Here is a 14,101-nt window from a genome sequence, read left to right on the forward strand (position 1 = left end):
GCGATGGAGTTGTGTGTTTGTGAGGTCATGACTTCTCAGCCTCGTTGACTTGAAAGTAGATAAGAGGGTAAGTTTGATGAAATGACTCCACGTGTCTCTAGGATGTGGTGATTGCTGAAGTTATGATAGTTAGCTATCTCATTCCACTCGCTTATAAAAATATCTGTTATAGGTTCTAGTGCTCGTGAAGTGGTTTGTGTTCGCTTCAACATTTTGTACTGCGGCGGATATCGCCATTCTCGACACACCTCTGGAAGTTTGCTAAATACTTGTTACTCATACTCAATGACGTCTTGCAAATATTGATGGGTTACACAGAGCATCTCCATAGAAGTCCTCTAACTCACTCGGACACTCGGCCCTTGACATCACATCATTTTCATCTGATCCTCATCATAAACCTGCCGTTCTGCCTTGACAATGGTGAAACAACAACCCCGCTGTCATGTCAACTCGGAGACTAAGAGGCGGACTCCCCGCTCATCCTCCCTCTCCACAAAATGGGCCTTCGTCAAAGCGGCCAACACGTGGCAGGACAAGCGAAAGGGCGATGGGAATAGTGAAACATGTTGGTTGTTTCTTGCGCTGCGGGTTGTTGGCACTCATCAATGCCTCCTCTCCCTGGTGAACATGGGCGGATGGCGATTTTTATTCAGGGACGTCGGACCGACGACCCAACCACTCAGACTCATGACAAGAAAAGAGACAAAACAGAAACCCGCAGCCAATGCATGACAGTGCCAAACGTTCTGGTTTCCCGAGCAGGCAATGATGGATCAATAGCGTCCAACGCCTTGGTGCCGTTCGATGGTGCGGTCGATCTCTCGATCTGGCTGGCCATGCCAGAGATGGGTTCTGGCTGAATGACACTGGACCGATTGGGCAGGTCCGGTCTGGGGTTTTTTGTTGGGTGCTGTGTTACTCGACGGGGGGATGCAGGGGGAAGGAGGGCCAAATGCAAGCTGGGCGTTGTCGATGCATGGCTGTGGATTGGACCGACGCAGGAACGGGCTTGGGGCTAGCAGAGCCGGACTAACGCAGGACAGTCACGAGTTCGGACCCAAGGACGCGGGCGGGCGACGGGAGATTTGGACATTTGGCGTTGTGATTTGACAATTGTTTTTCGTTACACGACGGGAGACGCGGGACACAGGGAATCCATCCATCGGGAGCGAGCTCGGAAAATAGCATTGTTTTTTTTTTCTGTGGTTCATCCGGACGGGAAGCGTTCTGGAAGGCGAATATTTTCCAACTCTCCACGGCAGCCGGGTCTGGAGTTGGTCGCGACCCCCCCTGCAGCACATGGCGGCGGCCGCCGTCCAGGGACCAGGGACCAACCAGGGCCAGGCACAGGAGAGGAATAGTGGATCCCTTCCCCCAAAACCGAAACTGGGGTGTCGCGGCACGGCATTGCAGCGAAGCATTTCCCCAAACAGCACTTTGTTCGCTCAAACTCCCGTGGACACTGGACACACAGTGGAAGAACCACAGACACAGACATCCGACACAGTCAGTCACTGTCACTGTCACCACCAGGTCAAGTTACGCGCTGCGGCTGCATCCCGCTGCATCTGCTGCATCCATTGCATTGGTCGCCCTCCCAATTTGAACTCCTCAGCTGCCGTGCATGGATGGCGCTGGTCAGGCGGCGCGTGCCACTCTGCTGTCGCTCTTTCCAGCGCCCTCGGATCGCTACGGCCACGCCGCTGCCACTTCCCGGACATCTGGGCCATCTGCCACACGACCGTCCTCTCCTCCCCGTCTCTCCATCATGCCATCCGACCCGGCCTCCCGCCGCACCACCGGCCGACGGTCCAAGCCCGACCTGAACATCGACACCTCCTCTCCTCCCCCCATCCGCAGGGACAGGGACCGGGACCGGGAGAGGGCCCGCGACAACAGAGACATTGACCGCGGTCTCGGCCTGGACGTGCTTCCAATTCCCCGAACCCCTATCGCCGACACCCCCGGATCCGGCCGGACATTGCGGCTTCCCGACCACGACGGTCCTCGAGACACGAGCCACATCGAGACTTTCCTGGAAAGCTTGACTCCTGTCGATGGTCCCATCGAGATGCCCAGCCCCGAACGCCCTCCCTCCGAGTCGACCTGTTCCCCGTCCACGCGGGACTCGCACGACCTCTCTCTTTCGCCGCGGAATGTGACTCGCGACTCATTGGTCGCCAACATGCTCCTGTCGCTCGACAAGCTGTCCTCCATGGGAAGCCTGTTCGACGAGCCCGCGGTTTACCGTTCTTACGACGACACACCACGTGCCATGACCTTCACCTCGTCATCTCGACCGCCACGAGCCTACGGACACGGTTATTCGTACAGTTCCGATTTCGAGGCGGCAGACGACGCCAGCCGCATCTCGTCGCGCGGCCGCCGCAGCAACAGCAGCTCAGGATACCCTCCGCCAAGCCTGAACCGCATACACAGCATGCGCGAGACCGGCGGCCGAGCCATGCACTCGCGTGGCGGCAAAGGCAGCAAAAGTAGCAGTCTTACGAGCGTCGATGCAGGTTACGCGCAAATCATTGGCAACCAGCGTTGGACTCGCGGTTATGGTCCTCCGGCTAGGTCATCGAGCTTTGACGACGACGCGCGACCCATCCCCCCGACCGCCGCCGCTCCCTCATGGCAGCTTGACTTCGCCCAAGACACGACTGGTTCCTTCTTCAACGACGCCTATGACGCCGCCCCAACCCCCACTATTCCTGGTGGGCCTCGCAAGCTCGCCAGCACCCCATCCATGCCCTCCATGACCAACCCTCCACCGCCGCCTCCCGCCCCGACTACGAAATCGTCCGAAGCTAGGTCTTCCTCGAAGGGACCTGGTGGCGCCCCCGAACGCCGTCGTAGTACACGGTCTTCGCGAAGCGCAACGGTTGGCGCCCGGAAGCCCGAGCAGAAGATGTACGGCGACGCTCATCAGCTCCCCAACCTCGACTTCGAAGCTGCTCCGGCTCCGCATATTGGTTACGAAAAGTCCAAAGACCCTATCATCGCCGCGGTTACCGCGCCAACTCAGCCCAAGGAGAAACAAAGTTTCTTCCGTCGCATGTTTGGATCGACAAAGGCGGTACTATCCAGCAGGCCCACCACGCCCAATGTGTCCTCGAGCGTTTCGGCGCCCCAGAAATCCAACTCAACCCCTCCGTCTCGCGATTCCACCGCCCATACCCTGCAGAAGAAGACGTCGGCCTTTTTCCGGCGCCGCAAGCACTCCATCACGGAGCCGGATCCGCCGCCAGTGCCCGCTGTCCCTGCCGTCCCTTCTGTCCCTCCGGTTAAACTTCCCTTCGACAAGCTCGATGTCTCCCTCGGTCCCAAGGCGGAGCCGAGCCCTATCACCAGCCTGCGCCGGGCTATGGACCCGTATTTGCAGGGAAGTCCGCTCACTCCGGGCCCAGACACGCCATTGCAGTCGGTGGAAGCAGAAGACTTGGCCAAACCATCCCGTGCCACTCAGGACGACGACGGCGAGCAACAGCGCGGTCCCCGCAGCTTCTCGCCCGATTACGAGCCGAGCCCGAAAGCTGTCATTCGCAAGGTCGAATCCGAGACTCCTCTTGGCGGGTCCTCCCAGCAGCGTCCTATCGCCACGCCGAGCCGGCCAGGAAAGCCTCCGCAGGTCGAGTCTCCCCCAAAGTCCTTCCTTCAGGACAACAGCGACAGCGAGGACAGCCCGGTCCGGCACAGGCAGCCTCCACCGCGCGAGCAGTCTCTCAGGCCTTCGGCTGGCGGCCCATCGGATGGACGGACACGCTCTCCATCGCCTGTCGTGTCCAAGTCCAAGAGCGTGCCCAACCTCAACCGCGAAGCCCGCTTGTCGGCACGCATGGACTCGCAGCGCTCGCCGCCGCCGCCCTCCCCTGGGGATGCCAGCACAGAGGCCTTGTATCGCCGTGCCGTGCCCAGCCTACGCATCGACAGCGCCGAGCCGAGCCCGGCGAGCGGTCCCGGGACTGGTGGGTCGGCTGCACATTCGTCCAAGTCCATCGATGAGCCGGATATTGTGGTCGGCGACCCAACTGAAGATGATCGCCAGAAGGCCCAGAAGATCTTTGACGGGAACGAAGACTTCATCTCCAAGGACCGTGCTGCTGCGTGGATGGGTGAAGAAGGGACTGTTCGGCAGAGGACACTGCGTGCTTACATGGAATTGTACGATTTCGAAGGGCAGAGCATCGTGTACAGCCTGAGGCAGGTGTGCCAGAGGTTGTTGCTGAGGGCAGAAACGCAACAGCTGGATCGTATCCTGATGGCGTTTGCGAAGCGGTGGAGCGAATGTAACCCGAACCATGGGTTCAAGTCGACTGGTAGGTTTCTCTCATCCCTTTTCCTCAGGGGGTTCTGTCTGTTAATTCACGCCCTCCAGATGTCATCCACACGATCTGCTATTCCATCCTGTTGCTCAATACCGACCTTCACATGGCCGACATTGAGCACAAGATGACCCGCAGCCAGTTCATCAAGAACACCATGACCACGATCCGCCAGACGCTGCAGGAATCCGTCCCCGAGGCGTTCGAGAGACCCAGCATCCTGCCGGGCAAGGGTTCTGCCCCAGACGAGGGTCGCACTTCGGAGGATTTCAAGCACAACAGCTTCCGTGCTTCGTTCAAGCCGCCCCCGCGACCTGGTTCTGCCCTGGGCAGCTTCATGGACGCATCACCTGCCGTTGACAACTGCGGTCCTCTCGTTAAGGCTCCGTTCGATGGGCCTTTGAAGTCCTGGGAGTCCCAAGTTGAGATCGTCCTGAAGGACATTTACGCGTCCATCCGCGACGACCGGTTGCCCCTGGTTGGAAACGACCAGGCAGCTTCCGCTCCGCAGACCCCTGGCGGCCTGTCGGTCATGGGCATGCTCAAGCGCACGCCGAGCGTGTTGAGCAAGGCTCCGTCCGAGGGTGTTGCGTCTACACGCGGCCGTGTTGCCGAGGTGGCCAAGTCTGGCTCGTCCTCGCGCTGGAACTCCAAGAGCCGCTCCCGCCCGCGCGTCTCCGGCGCTGGCTTCCACACGGGATTTTCATCGAGCCGGACGAGCTTCGAGGACGGCGGCTCCGTCTGGACCCCCACCGAGAACTCGTCGGCCACGTGGAGCAGGCTCTCGTTGGGACGCACCCATACCTCTATGTCTATGGACTCGTTCGGCTCCGCGTATCCCAGGGGCGACTATCACCAGTCCATTGGGTTTGCGAATGCTCTCAGTCAGGCTATTATCCGCGAGGACAGTGCCATGGAGTCTAAGGACGATGTCGCCCTTCGCAGTGAGCACCTGCTGGATGATGAATCGTTGGAGCTGGCAGGTCCTCCGTGGGTGAAGGAGGGTATTGTTACGCACAAGCATCACCTGGACGGGGCGGACAAGCGCGCCAAGGACAGGAACTGGACCGAGGTGTTCGCCGTCATCCAGAAAGGCCAGCTTAGTCTGTTCTCGTTTACCCCAAACAAATCACTGCGCCATCGGTCCCGTCGTGGCCCCACCAGCGTGCCGCCCAAGGGGGCCGTCGTTGGCGGCGGCAACTGGCAAGACAATGCTACGAGCCTTGGAACTTTCTCCCTGCGTCAAACGCTCGCCTCGGCCTTGCCCCCGCCGGGTTACTCGCGCACGCGGCCTCACGTCTGGGCCTTGTCCCTGCCGACCGGTGCGGTCCATCTCTTCCAGGTCGGCACGCCCGAAATCCTCAAGGAATTTGTCAATACCGCCAACTACTGGAGCGCACGACTTAGTACTCACCCCCTCGTTGGCGGCATCTCCAACATTGAATACGGATGGAGCGAGGCCATCATCAACGCCGCCGCAGTGATCAGCTCCAACGCAGCCGACTCTAGCTCCGCTCCGGGCACCTCGGGCGGCCGCCCCGGTAGTTCTTCGACCCGTCCCGGCAGTGCCACCAACCTGCCCGGGACTCGGACCTCGATGCAATCGGGCCGCTCGGTCCGCTCCTCCTCCTTCGATATCGCCATCCGTCCCGGCTCCGGCTCCTCAGGCGTCCTGGCGACGACGCTATCCCGCCATCAGCACATTCCGTCGTCGTCCTCGTTCACCCATCACCACCACCACAACACCCTCACCAAGCACCAACCCCTCCCCGGTGACAGGGTGCACATCACGGACTGGACCCCGCCGACGCAGTCGATGCGGCCCTCGCCGCTCAACGAGCGCGACCAGCTCGAGAGCCTGGAGGCGTACGTCAAGAGCTGCGAGGCGGAGCTGCAGTCGCACAACGCGCTGCGCACGCCCATGCTGGGCGCGTTCTCGCCGCGCAGCGCCAACGCGGCGAAAGCGATGCAGAATTGGGAGAAGAAGAGCGAGTACCTGCTCCGGGAGATTGTTAGGTACCGGACGTATGTGGAGAGCTTGAAGATGGCGGAGAAGAGGAGGGCTGAGGTGTATGAGGAACGGGAGAAGGCGAAGGGGGGTAGTGGCGCGAAGGCGGCGGCTGCGGAGAAGAAGGAGGGGACGGTGGCGGTCGCGGATGGACCGCAGTTGCAGGTTGATGGGAAGCCGCTGGTTGTGGATGATGATGGGAATGAGGCTGGGGAGGGTGAGAAGGGTGATGGGGCGGATGTGGTGAGGCAGGAGGTGGAGGTCACGAGCTAGAGAGTGGCTTGACTACACTTGAGGTCATTGGGCTGGATTGGGTTTTATTTTGCATTGGATGGGGCCTGATTGTTGGAAAGAGATGTCATGGGTGTGCATGGAAATCGGGTCGAAGAAGTGGTGGTTGCATGGCTGGATGGAATGTTGGTTGGGACGCGGGAGCAACTGGTGCATATATGGGATGTTTGCGGATGAGGACGCTCATTCTACACTTTCCGCTTTTCTATTTCTCATTCGCCCTTTCTTTTCTTTCGCTTCATGAGTACATTCTTACGTTCTCTTTTCTCTTCTTGTTTTTATGACTACCTGCCTACATTCTTTTATGACCTGTTCCTTTTTTGCTTCTTCACGAGAACGAGATAGATTGGAGAGGGCGAGATTATTATGGGGCATTTATGAGAAGGTAAAACATTGCTTGGAAAGGGGATATTACTAATCACCAGTTGCCGTACAACTTAATAATACTTGCTTGGTATGTCTCGTTGCGGACTTTGATGGTTTCCTGAAACGATGTCAACTGGTGAAGCAAGAGCTGTTGTTGGACATGTCTAGTTTTGGCTGGCTTGGGTGAGCGAACCTCTCTATCTTTGGTAGAATATGTCATCCTCCGTCTCTCGTAGATAATATGCTAAAGTATTTAGATAACCGACCTGCGTTTGCTCTGGACCTTTGAAGTCAGTTCGCTTGGTTGTAGATCATCCCTTCAACCGCTACAGCCATATTTTGCACATATATGCTCAATCCGTGCAACTTCAGCAAGGTGGATTCGGAAACCCATCTATTCGTCGAAAATACAGACTTGACTTTTTACAAGTTGGACTTCTTCACACCCTCTATCTTACCACTTCCGCGACATATATCCAAAATTTGAGTATCAGGTAAACAGCACAAAAGCCGACCAAACTAGATGCCTAAGAATACAATGAGATCCAGAAGTGAAGAAAAAGGAGAATGAGATCCCAGAGCTACTAATTCAGGTAAAATCAATGATTTTGACTCTTATCCAAAAAGATGATCCAACGATGTCGTATCCAAGCGTTTATCTGAGAGAAGCCCTTCAGAGCTTGTCATCAACGTCACCGTCGCGGCCCGTCTTGAAAGCCTTGAGCCGCTCGTCCTTGGGCTTGGCCTTGTCCAGCTGGGGCATGAACTGCGAGTCCTTGAAGGCGATGGTGGCCGAGCCAAAGTCGTGGTTGACCAGCTTGTTGCGCAACTCGACAGACCACCCGTCGTAGTAGTCGACCAGCGCGCCGTAGAACCACACGCCCTTGTGGTTCTCGAGCTTGTCGTCGGCCTTGTTGGCGAACCGGAAGCAGTGCGTCGACGCGCCGTCCTTGTGGTAGACAATCTTGGGATGCGTGCCGCCGTCGTTGCGGATGTCGCTCCACTTCTTGATCTCGTAGTTGCCGTGCTGCGAGATGGCCACGTACTCGGGCGTGTGGTCGCCGCGCACCCAGACGACGATATGCTCCCAGTCGTGCCGGTGGCCGGTCGACAACCCCCCAAAAGGAACCGCGACATCCTTCTCGAAGTAGTAGTCGTACAGGTAGGCGCACCAGCCGTTGTTGCACCGCCGGCGGACGTAGACGTTGTTGTTGTCGAGGTCGGATGCGTCCCGGCACCCCGCGGTCAGGCCGGAGGTGTGGCTGAGGCCTTTGACGATGTTGCCATCCGCGTCGATCGCGGGGACGTTGTAGCAGCTGTCCGTGTCGAAGTCCATGGCGGGTTGGAACTTGCCCTCGTTGAAGCGGACTGTGGCCGGGAGGGCTTTCGGGGGGTGGACGTCGCTTTCGGCTCCGAGACCACCCCCGATAATGGGCACCGGCAATGCTCGGGGAGTGACGGGCCCGGCCATGACGGCGGGCGCGGCGGCGAGCGCGGCGAGGAGGAGAGTGTTCAGCATCTTGAAGTGGTGTTGGAAGTGAATAGACAGGAGAGAAGAGCTTGGTGGGTGCAGGCGTGTAGGTCTTGTTGATTGTTGTGCTGCCGTTGACTCTGGTGAACTTCTCCGATCGTCAACGGCAGGAGAAGACGGCGTCTTATATCGTGGAGGAGCCTCCAGTGTGATGGTGCACGATCGTTGGCTTACTCAACGGTCCTCTCAGCCTGGTGATGTCGGTCTCAGGAGGATGTCGTCTTCAGCGATCCTCCGATTTCCTTCAACCGTCTAAACTGGCGGCGCTGTGATGCGCATACCATATGGCGAGATCCTTCAGTAAGGAGGATAGTGAGTGTATGACGCCGTAAGGATTGTCTCAGCCCTGTGCCAGACGTTGGCGAGGATGTGGCTTGGTGGTGGTTACGAGGACGGCATTAGGCGGTTCTCAGGGCATGAACAACTGGCCGGCATCAAGTTTACGATCCTTTCGGCGTGATTTCTCTAGGCATCGACATTGTTTGGAATAGCGTTGTATTTACTACTACGTCTGTCATGGGAACTTTGCCCATGGGGAGCCCCTGAATAATATGTTTTGGTTGTGTCTGGGGAAGAAGGCTTCCCTCGAGCCACCCCCAATGCAACAGTGTCGCAGCTGAGAACTTCCAAATCAACTTGTGCCAATTGAAGGACCGAAGCCGACCGGAACTGCTCTCAGAAGAGAATAGGCGCATAGGGCTACATGAGAGCCAGCTCGAATAGGGAGGCGGGAAAGCAAACACCGTACCTGCATGACCCGAGAAACTTTAATCTGAAGTTTCAGATCTGCGAAACATCGTGACCTACAATGCTACCACACATTGGAGGAAGAAGTCTGATAGGACAGCTCCACGGCCAAAGTTCCTTGATCCCCTGCGTGGCCGAACCCTTCACTACAACCATCCCTTCCGGCGGATTGGCAGTATATCCATACAGAGGGGATCGTAAGGTGTTCGGAGGATGGATCACACTTCAGCATCCAACCTTGGTGAACTTCTGATGAACCAATCGACACCCTCAACCAGCAGTCGAGCCATCCGCCCCTGCCCCCGCAAAGCTTGGCCACGAGGAACAAGGTCAAGCCGCGAGGCTATTCGTCGCTGGAGACGACCTCGGCCGGTACAGCAATTAAAAAACATGTACGTATCAGATCACTCCGTAAGCAAGCCACTTGCCATGCTGTAGGATGTGGCTACGCGGTCCTCAAGAATTATTCTTGTGGTGATTTTCACCTTCAGCCCCCAATGGCCCCCAAAGATGATGAGTGAGCAGCCCCTGAAACTGTACCCTAACCCCGAACTCCGTACAGTACCTTTCATAGAAACAGCATCTGACCCTAACCCTGGTTTAGTACTAAGTATCAGCTCTCAGCCGCAGCGGGGCTTGTCCCCCACCTTGGGGGCTTTGTCACGGAGACTTCCGCCTTTTCCTCTCTTTCTTTCTCACTTCACAAAGAAAACCGTTCAAGAAAGGCGCTGGATGCTGTGAGTTTGGCTGCAGACAGTGACGGAAACCAGTTCTGAGTCTCTAGACACAGCCACAACATCATCAAACAATAAAACAATAAACAGAAAAAAGAAAAGAAAAAACGGCCCAAATAAACATGTTCTCACAAGATGACAAACTCTCGGGACCTGCGCCGAGGTGACAGTGCCCAGTCCTCCTCCCTCTCAGCCTCATCCTCATCCCCCTTCAACCAAGGCATCGGGAATCTGTACCCGGGCATCCTTCCCGCTCTTCCTCCCGACCTCCCTGATAGACCGCCAGCTCCCGGCACCAACGCCGCCACTGGTGCCTCAGCCGCCAGCGTCCGCGCCCTCACCTCTCAAGCCATCGCCTTTTACTTCCGCGCCCCGGTCAAAGCTTTCTTCCGAACTCGCGTCGACTACCTCGTCTACGCCCGCGCCCTACATGAACAGCAACAAGCCGCCGCGGCCGCGGCCGCGCGGAACTTCTCATCCTTAGCCCCCGCAGCATCAGCAGTCCAGGCATCAGCATCAGCATCCTCTTCTTCCACAACCCCCCTTTTCACCACCCGCCTCTCACAATGGCTCCTCACCCGTCTCCGCGCCACCACCCCCGCTGTCCTCGCCTCCGCTGTCCGCCATTCCGGCTGGCGCGTCGTCCCCGACCAAGTCCTCCCCCCTCTCATCGCCAACGTCGCCGTCGGCGCCGTGCTCTACACCAGCTACCTCCAAATCCTCGGCCTGCTGCACCCCGACTGCGCGCGCAACCCCCGTCGTCCCTACCCGCCGCCACATCCCCTCGAAACCTTCACGGCTGGCCTGCTCGCAGGCGCGGCACAGAGCGTGGTCGCCGCGCCGCTGGACGCGGTGCAAGCGCGCTGGGAGGCGCCGGTTGCTGCCGCGGGGATGACGGGGAGCGGGGGCAGCGTGAAGCCCGGAAAGCTCGCTGCGGCGGCGTCGGCGGAGGCGGTGATGAGCGAGAGGCCGGCGAGTATGTGGGCGTTTAGCGCGCAGAAGTTGAAGGAGATTGGGGTGCGGGGGTGTTTTGCGGGGTGGTCGCTTTCGTTGGTGAAGGATGGGTTGGGGAGCGCGGTGTTTTTCAGTGTGTTTGAGGTGGTCAAGGCGCAGGGGTATTATGGGTTTGTGAGGTGGTTTTATGGGTCGTTGAATGATGATGATATCGTGGTGTTGGCGAAGAAGCGTCCGCCGAAGAAGCTGCGGGTGGCTGGACGTGAGTTCGAGGAGGGGGACGGCAGAGGAGGGTTGGAAATGCCGCGGATTATCCGGCCGCATTATGCCATCGAGCCTGCGTTCTTGTTGCTGGCGGGAATGAGCGCGTCGGTTGCGCAGCAGGTGGTGCTTCACCCGTTGTCTCACGTCCAGGCGGAGCATTGGGAGCGGCTTGAGGGTTTGGACGCGGAGGCGAGGCGGCTGCGTCGGATGCTCGGGGAAGATGCTACTTCTTCAGCGAAGGACACGAAGAGCAGCTGGCGCTCAACACTCTTCCATCGCCCTGCCAACCAAGCCATGTTCAAGGCCTACCGAGATGCGTACCGCACCACCTGGGCCGAGTGTCGTGCCGACGCACAAGCTGCAGGGCTGACGATGCGCCAGTGGTTGTATCGAGGGTTTTGGTGGAACACGATCCGTCAAGTCCCAAGTACAAGTGCCGGGTTGATAATCTTTGAGTTGTTCCGCAGGAAGTATGGGGTCGGGGAAGAGGTGAGGATCAACAGGGACGGCTATGACATTGTCTTGTACTAGACGAGCTGGCAGCTCAGGCAGGCAGGCATCATAGACATGGGACGGTGGTTAGGTTGGCGTTGCCGGCAGGGCTAGGCCTTATGTTTTTAGTAGATCATGACCAAATAGATGCCTCTCTCCGCTTCAACGATGCCATTGTCACTCTCTCCGGACCCATTTGTGGAAGGAAAGTTGTCGTATTGCTCATTAGAAAAAGGAACGCCTCAGACCTCTCAAGCGCCAGACCACCGTGTCTGTTAGCACCGCAATATACCAGGTCAACCCAACGCCCCGTCCCGAGCACTCGGGATCCGCGGGTATACCAAGCATTTTGCAGCATCAACTGGCGGAATAGTCCCCTCGTGACAGGGATTGTCTTGGACAAAAACACCGGCTAATATCTTCAGTTTCCCCCTCCTATCATGAACAGGTGCCCTCGTTACTCCGGCTTCTGACCATAAACCACAACACTTTAGGAACATCTCGGTCAGCATCCTCTCTTGGACATAACAAAGTCGCCACAAAAACTCAGAGAATGAAACTTACATGGGCCAATAACCGTGGATGCTCCGGTCAGCCAGCTCCTTGCGACACTGGGCCAAGAAGACCTGGACCTCCTCGACGCTCCAGCCCAGCCCGCGGTTCAGCAGCGCGACGCTGAGCCCGTAGAGACCCGACGAAAAGTTCTGGTACGTGTAGGCGCCAATCTCCTTGTACTTGGCGTCCTTGGGCCACGAGTTCATGGGCCACTTGAAATGCAGCTCCGTGATGTTGACGAACCCGGCCTCCTCCATCTGCCGGCGGTAGTGCTTGGCCGACTCGACCGAATGGTTGAGTCTCTCGCCGGCCTCGATAGAGTACTGGCCCAGCTTCAGGAGGGCGCTGTCGGCCGGCAGCGTGTCGTCGTCGGAGCGGACGGGGAACGAGATGTCCGCCAGCTCGAGCCAGCCGCCCGGCCGGAGGTGGCTGTGACGGTTGGTAAGTACCTGCGGTTTGTGCCGGTGGCTCCACGCAAGGGGAGGGGTCTGGACTTACGTGAACGACTGCCTGAAGAACTTTGGCCAGTCGGTAAGCGCGCCAGTGAGCATCCGGCCGTAGATGAAGTCGAACGGCTCGGTGTAGGTCCAGTCCTCCTCGATGTCATCGATGTGAAAGTTCACGTTCGGAGGGACACTGTATTTTGTTAGGCTGGATGGCCATATACATGCTGTAAAACAACAGGGAGAGTTTGGAAAAAATTACTCACAATGTCGGCTGGTTGGCAGCAAGGTCGACGCCAATGACCTAGACAGAGCAAACTCGTCGTCAGCCTTGCACCGGCCTCGTCTCAAACCAGGTGGATGTTGACATACATGGGACTCAGGATGCTCATCGGCCCATTCAATGGCCCAGATACCGGTGCCAGTGCCGGCATCAAGGACACGCTTGAGCGGCTTTCCGTCCCGGCCCGCAGGGGAGAGATGAAGTGCGTTGTCGAAGGTCAGGAGGAAGACATAGTGTTGCAAGTCTGGCGGCGGGGTTAGCCGTCGTCCAACAGTGAACCAGGCGAAGGGGGTTGAGTTCGAGCTGACCTAGCCGCATGGATTCCTCCTATAGTACGGAGTAGGGTCGATGACAAGCTGGTGTCAGCAATGTTTTGCGACTTCCCAATAACCATCTCCATCCATGCCGGGTGCACAGCAGCAAGACCAACCTCATCGCTAGGCAGAATGTACCCTATTACTTCACGTTAGCACAACATCAGCCTCGGGAGTGCATGGGACAGCAGAACCTACCCTTCTCAGGCTTGTAAGAGTGGTATTTCCGCCCATTCTCAGAGCGCAGCTTCAGGACACTGGAGGCCAGCGACGTCGAGTCACTATAAAGGGACTATAAACAACGTGGACAAAGAAGGCATCGATCAGCACTCTGCGAGCCACTTTTTTTGCGCCAGGCTCATCCCGTTTCTTACATGCCTCATAGGTCGAGTCGACGTCGGCGTTGTCGTCGGCCACAATGATGGTCCCTGGGTTCACCGGAGCGGCGACCTCGGGGGACGGTGACTTGGACTTCGGAGGGGAGGCGGCGGCGCCGTCTGCGGTGGATGCCATGGTGCACAGTAGTACGCGGAAATAGGTCTAAGCCTTTTTTGAGGCTGATGAAGACAGACTCCGCGAATGGCCGCCTCGCGATTCCACGAAATCCTACGGAGCGGTGTTATGAGAGAGAAGACACGCCGTTCGGGCTGCACAAAAATTCGACCTGTCGTTTTTTTAATCTCTGAGACAACGGGAGTGTGGTGGTCGCACAAAAAGAGGTCCCCTATGTAACATTTTCAGGGACCGGAACGGATTGTGCTCTGGTCTACTTAATAATCTGCAGCAAC

General features: G+C 57.8%; 5 protein-coding genes across 5 annotated transcripts; 2 read left to right on the forward strand and 3 right to left on the reverse strand.

The window, feature by feature from the left end:
• Positions 1–1,627: 1,627 nt before the first annotated feature.
• VTJ04DRAFT_10783 (uncharacterized protein) lies at positions 1,628–6,612 on the forward strand (the record flags this gene model as incomplete). Its single annotated transcript, XM_069358559.1, has 2 exons — positions 1,628–4,325; positions 4,385–6,612. 2 exons carry the CDS (start codon positions 1,628–1,630, stop codon positions 6,610–6,612), a joined length of 4,926 nt encoding a protein of 1,641 aa, XP_069214111.1.
• Positions 6,613–6,636: 24 nt separating this feature from the next.
• VTJ04DRAFT_10784 (uncharacterized protein) lies at positions 6,637–7,005 on the reverse strand (the record flags this gene model as incomplete). Its single annotated transcript, XM_069358560.1, has 2 exons — positions 6,637–6,812; positions 6,927–7,005. 2 exons carry the CDS (start codon positions 7,003–7,005, stop codon positions 6,637–6,639), a joined length of 255 nt encoding a protein of 84 aa, XP_069214112.1.
• A 664-nt stretch (positions 7,006–7,669) lies between these two features.
• On the reverse strand, positions 7,670–8,515 carry VTJ04DRAFT_10785 (uncharacterized protein; the record flags this gene model as incomplete). Its single annotated transcript, XM_069358561.1, has 1 exon — positions 7,670–8,515. One exon carries the CDS (start codon positions 8,513–8,515, stop codon positions 7,670–7,672), a length of 846 nt encoding a protein of 281 aa, XP_069214113.1.
• Positions 8,516–10,143: 1,628 nt separating this feature from the next.
• VTJ04DRAFT_10786 (uncharacterized protein) lies at positions 10,144–11,757 on the forward strand (the record flags this gene model as incomplete). The annotated part of the gene is made up of 1 exon (XM_069358562.1): positions 10,144–11,757. The coding sequence occupies one exon, from the start codon at positions 10,144–10,146 to the stop codon at positions 11,755–11,757; it is 1,614 nt and encodes a 537-aa protein (XP_069214114.1).
• Positions 11,758–12,175: 418 nt separating this feature from the next.
• Positions 12,176–13,826, reverse strand: VTJ04DRAFT_10787 (uncharacterized protein; the record flags this gene model as incomplete). The annotated part of the gene is made up of 9 exons (XM_069358563.1): positions 12,176–12,206; positions 12,283–12,702; positions 12,772–12,909; positions 12,983–13,020; positions 13,089–13,243; positions 13,308–13,326; positions 13,430–13,452; positions 13,512–13,605; positions 13,692–13,826. 9 exons carry the CDS (start codon positions 13,824–13,826, stop codon positions 12,176–12,178), a joined length of 1,053 nt encoding a protein of 350 aa, XP_069214115.1.
• Positions 13,827–14,101: the final 275 nt, after the last annotated feature.

This window comes from Mycothermus thermophilus (assembly GCF_041956435.1).
Source record: "Mycothermus thermophilus strain CBS 625.91 unplaced genomic scaffold VTJ04scaffold_8, whole genome shotgun sequence".
Lineage (NCBI taxonomy): Eukaryota > Fungi > Ascomycota > Sordariomycetes > Sordariales > Chaetomiaceae > Mycothermus > Mycothermus thermophilus.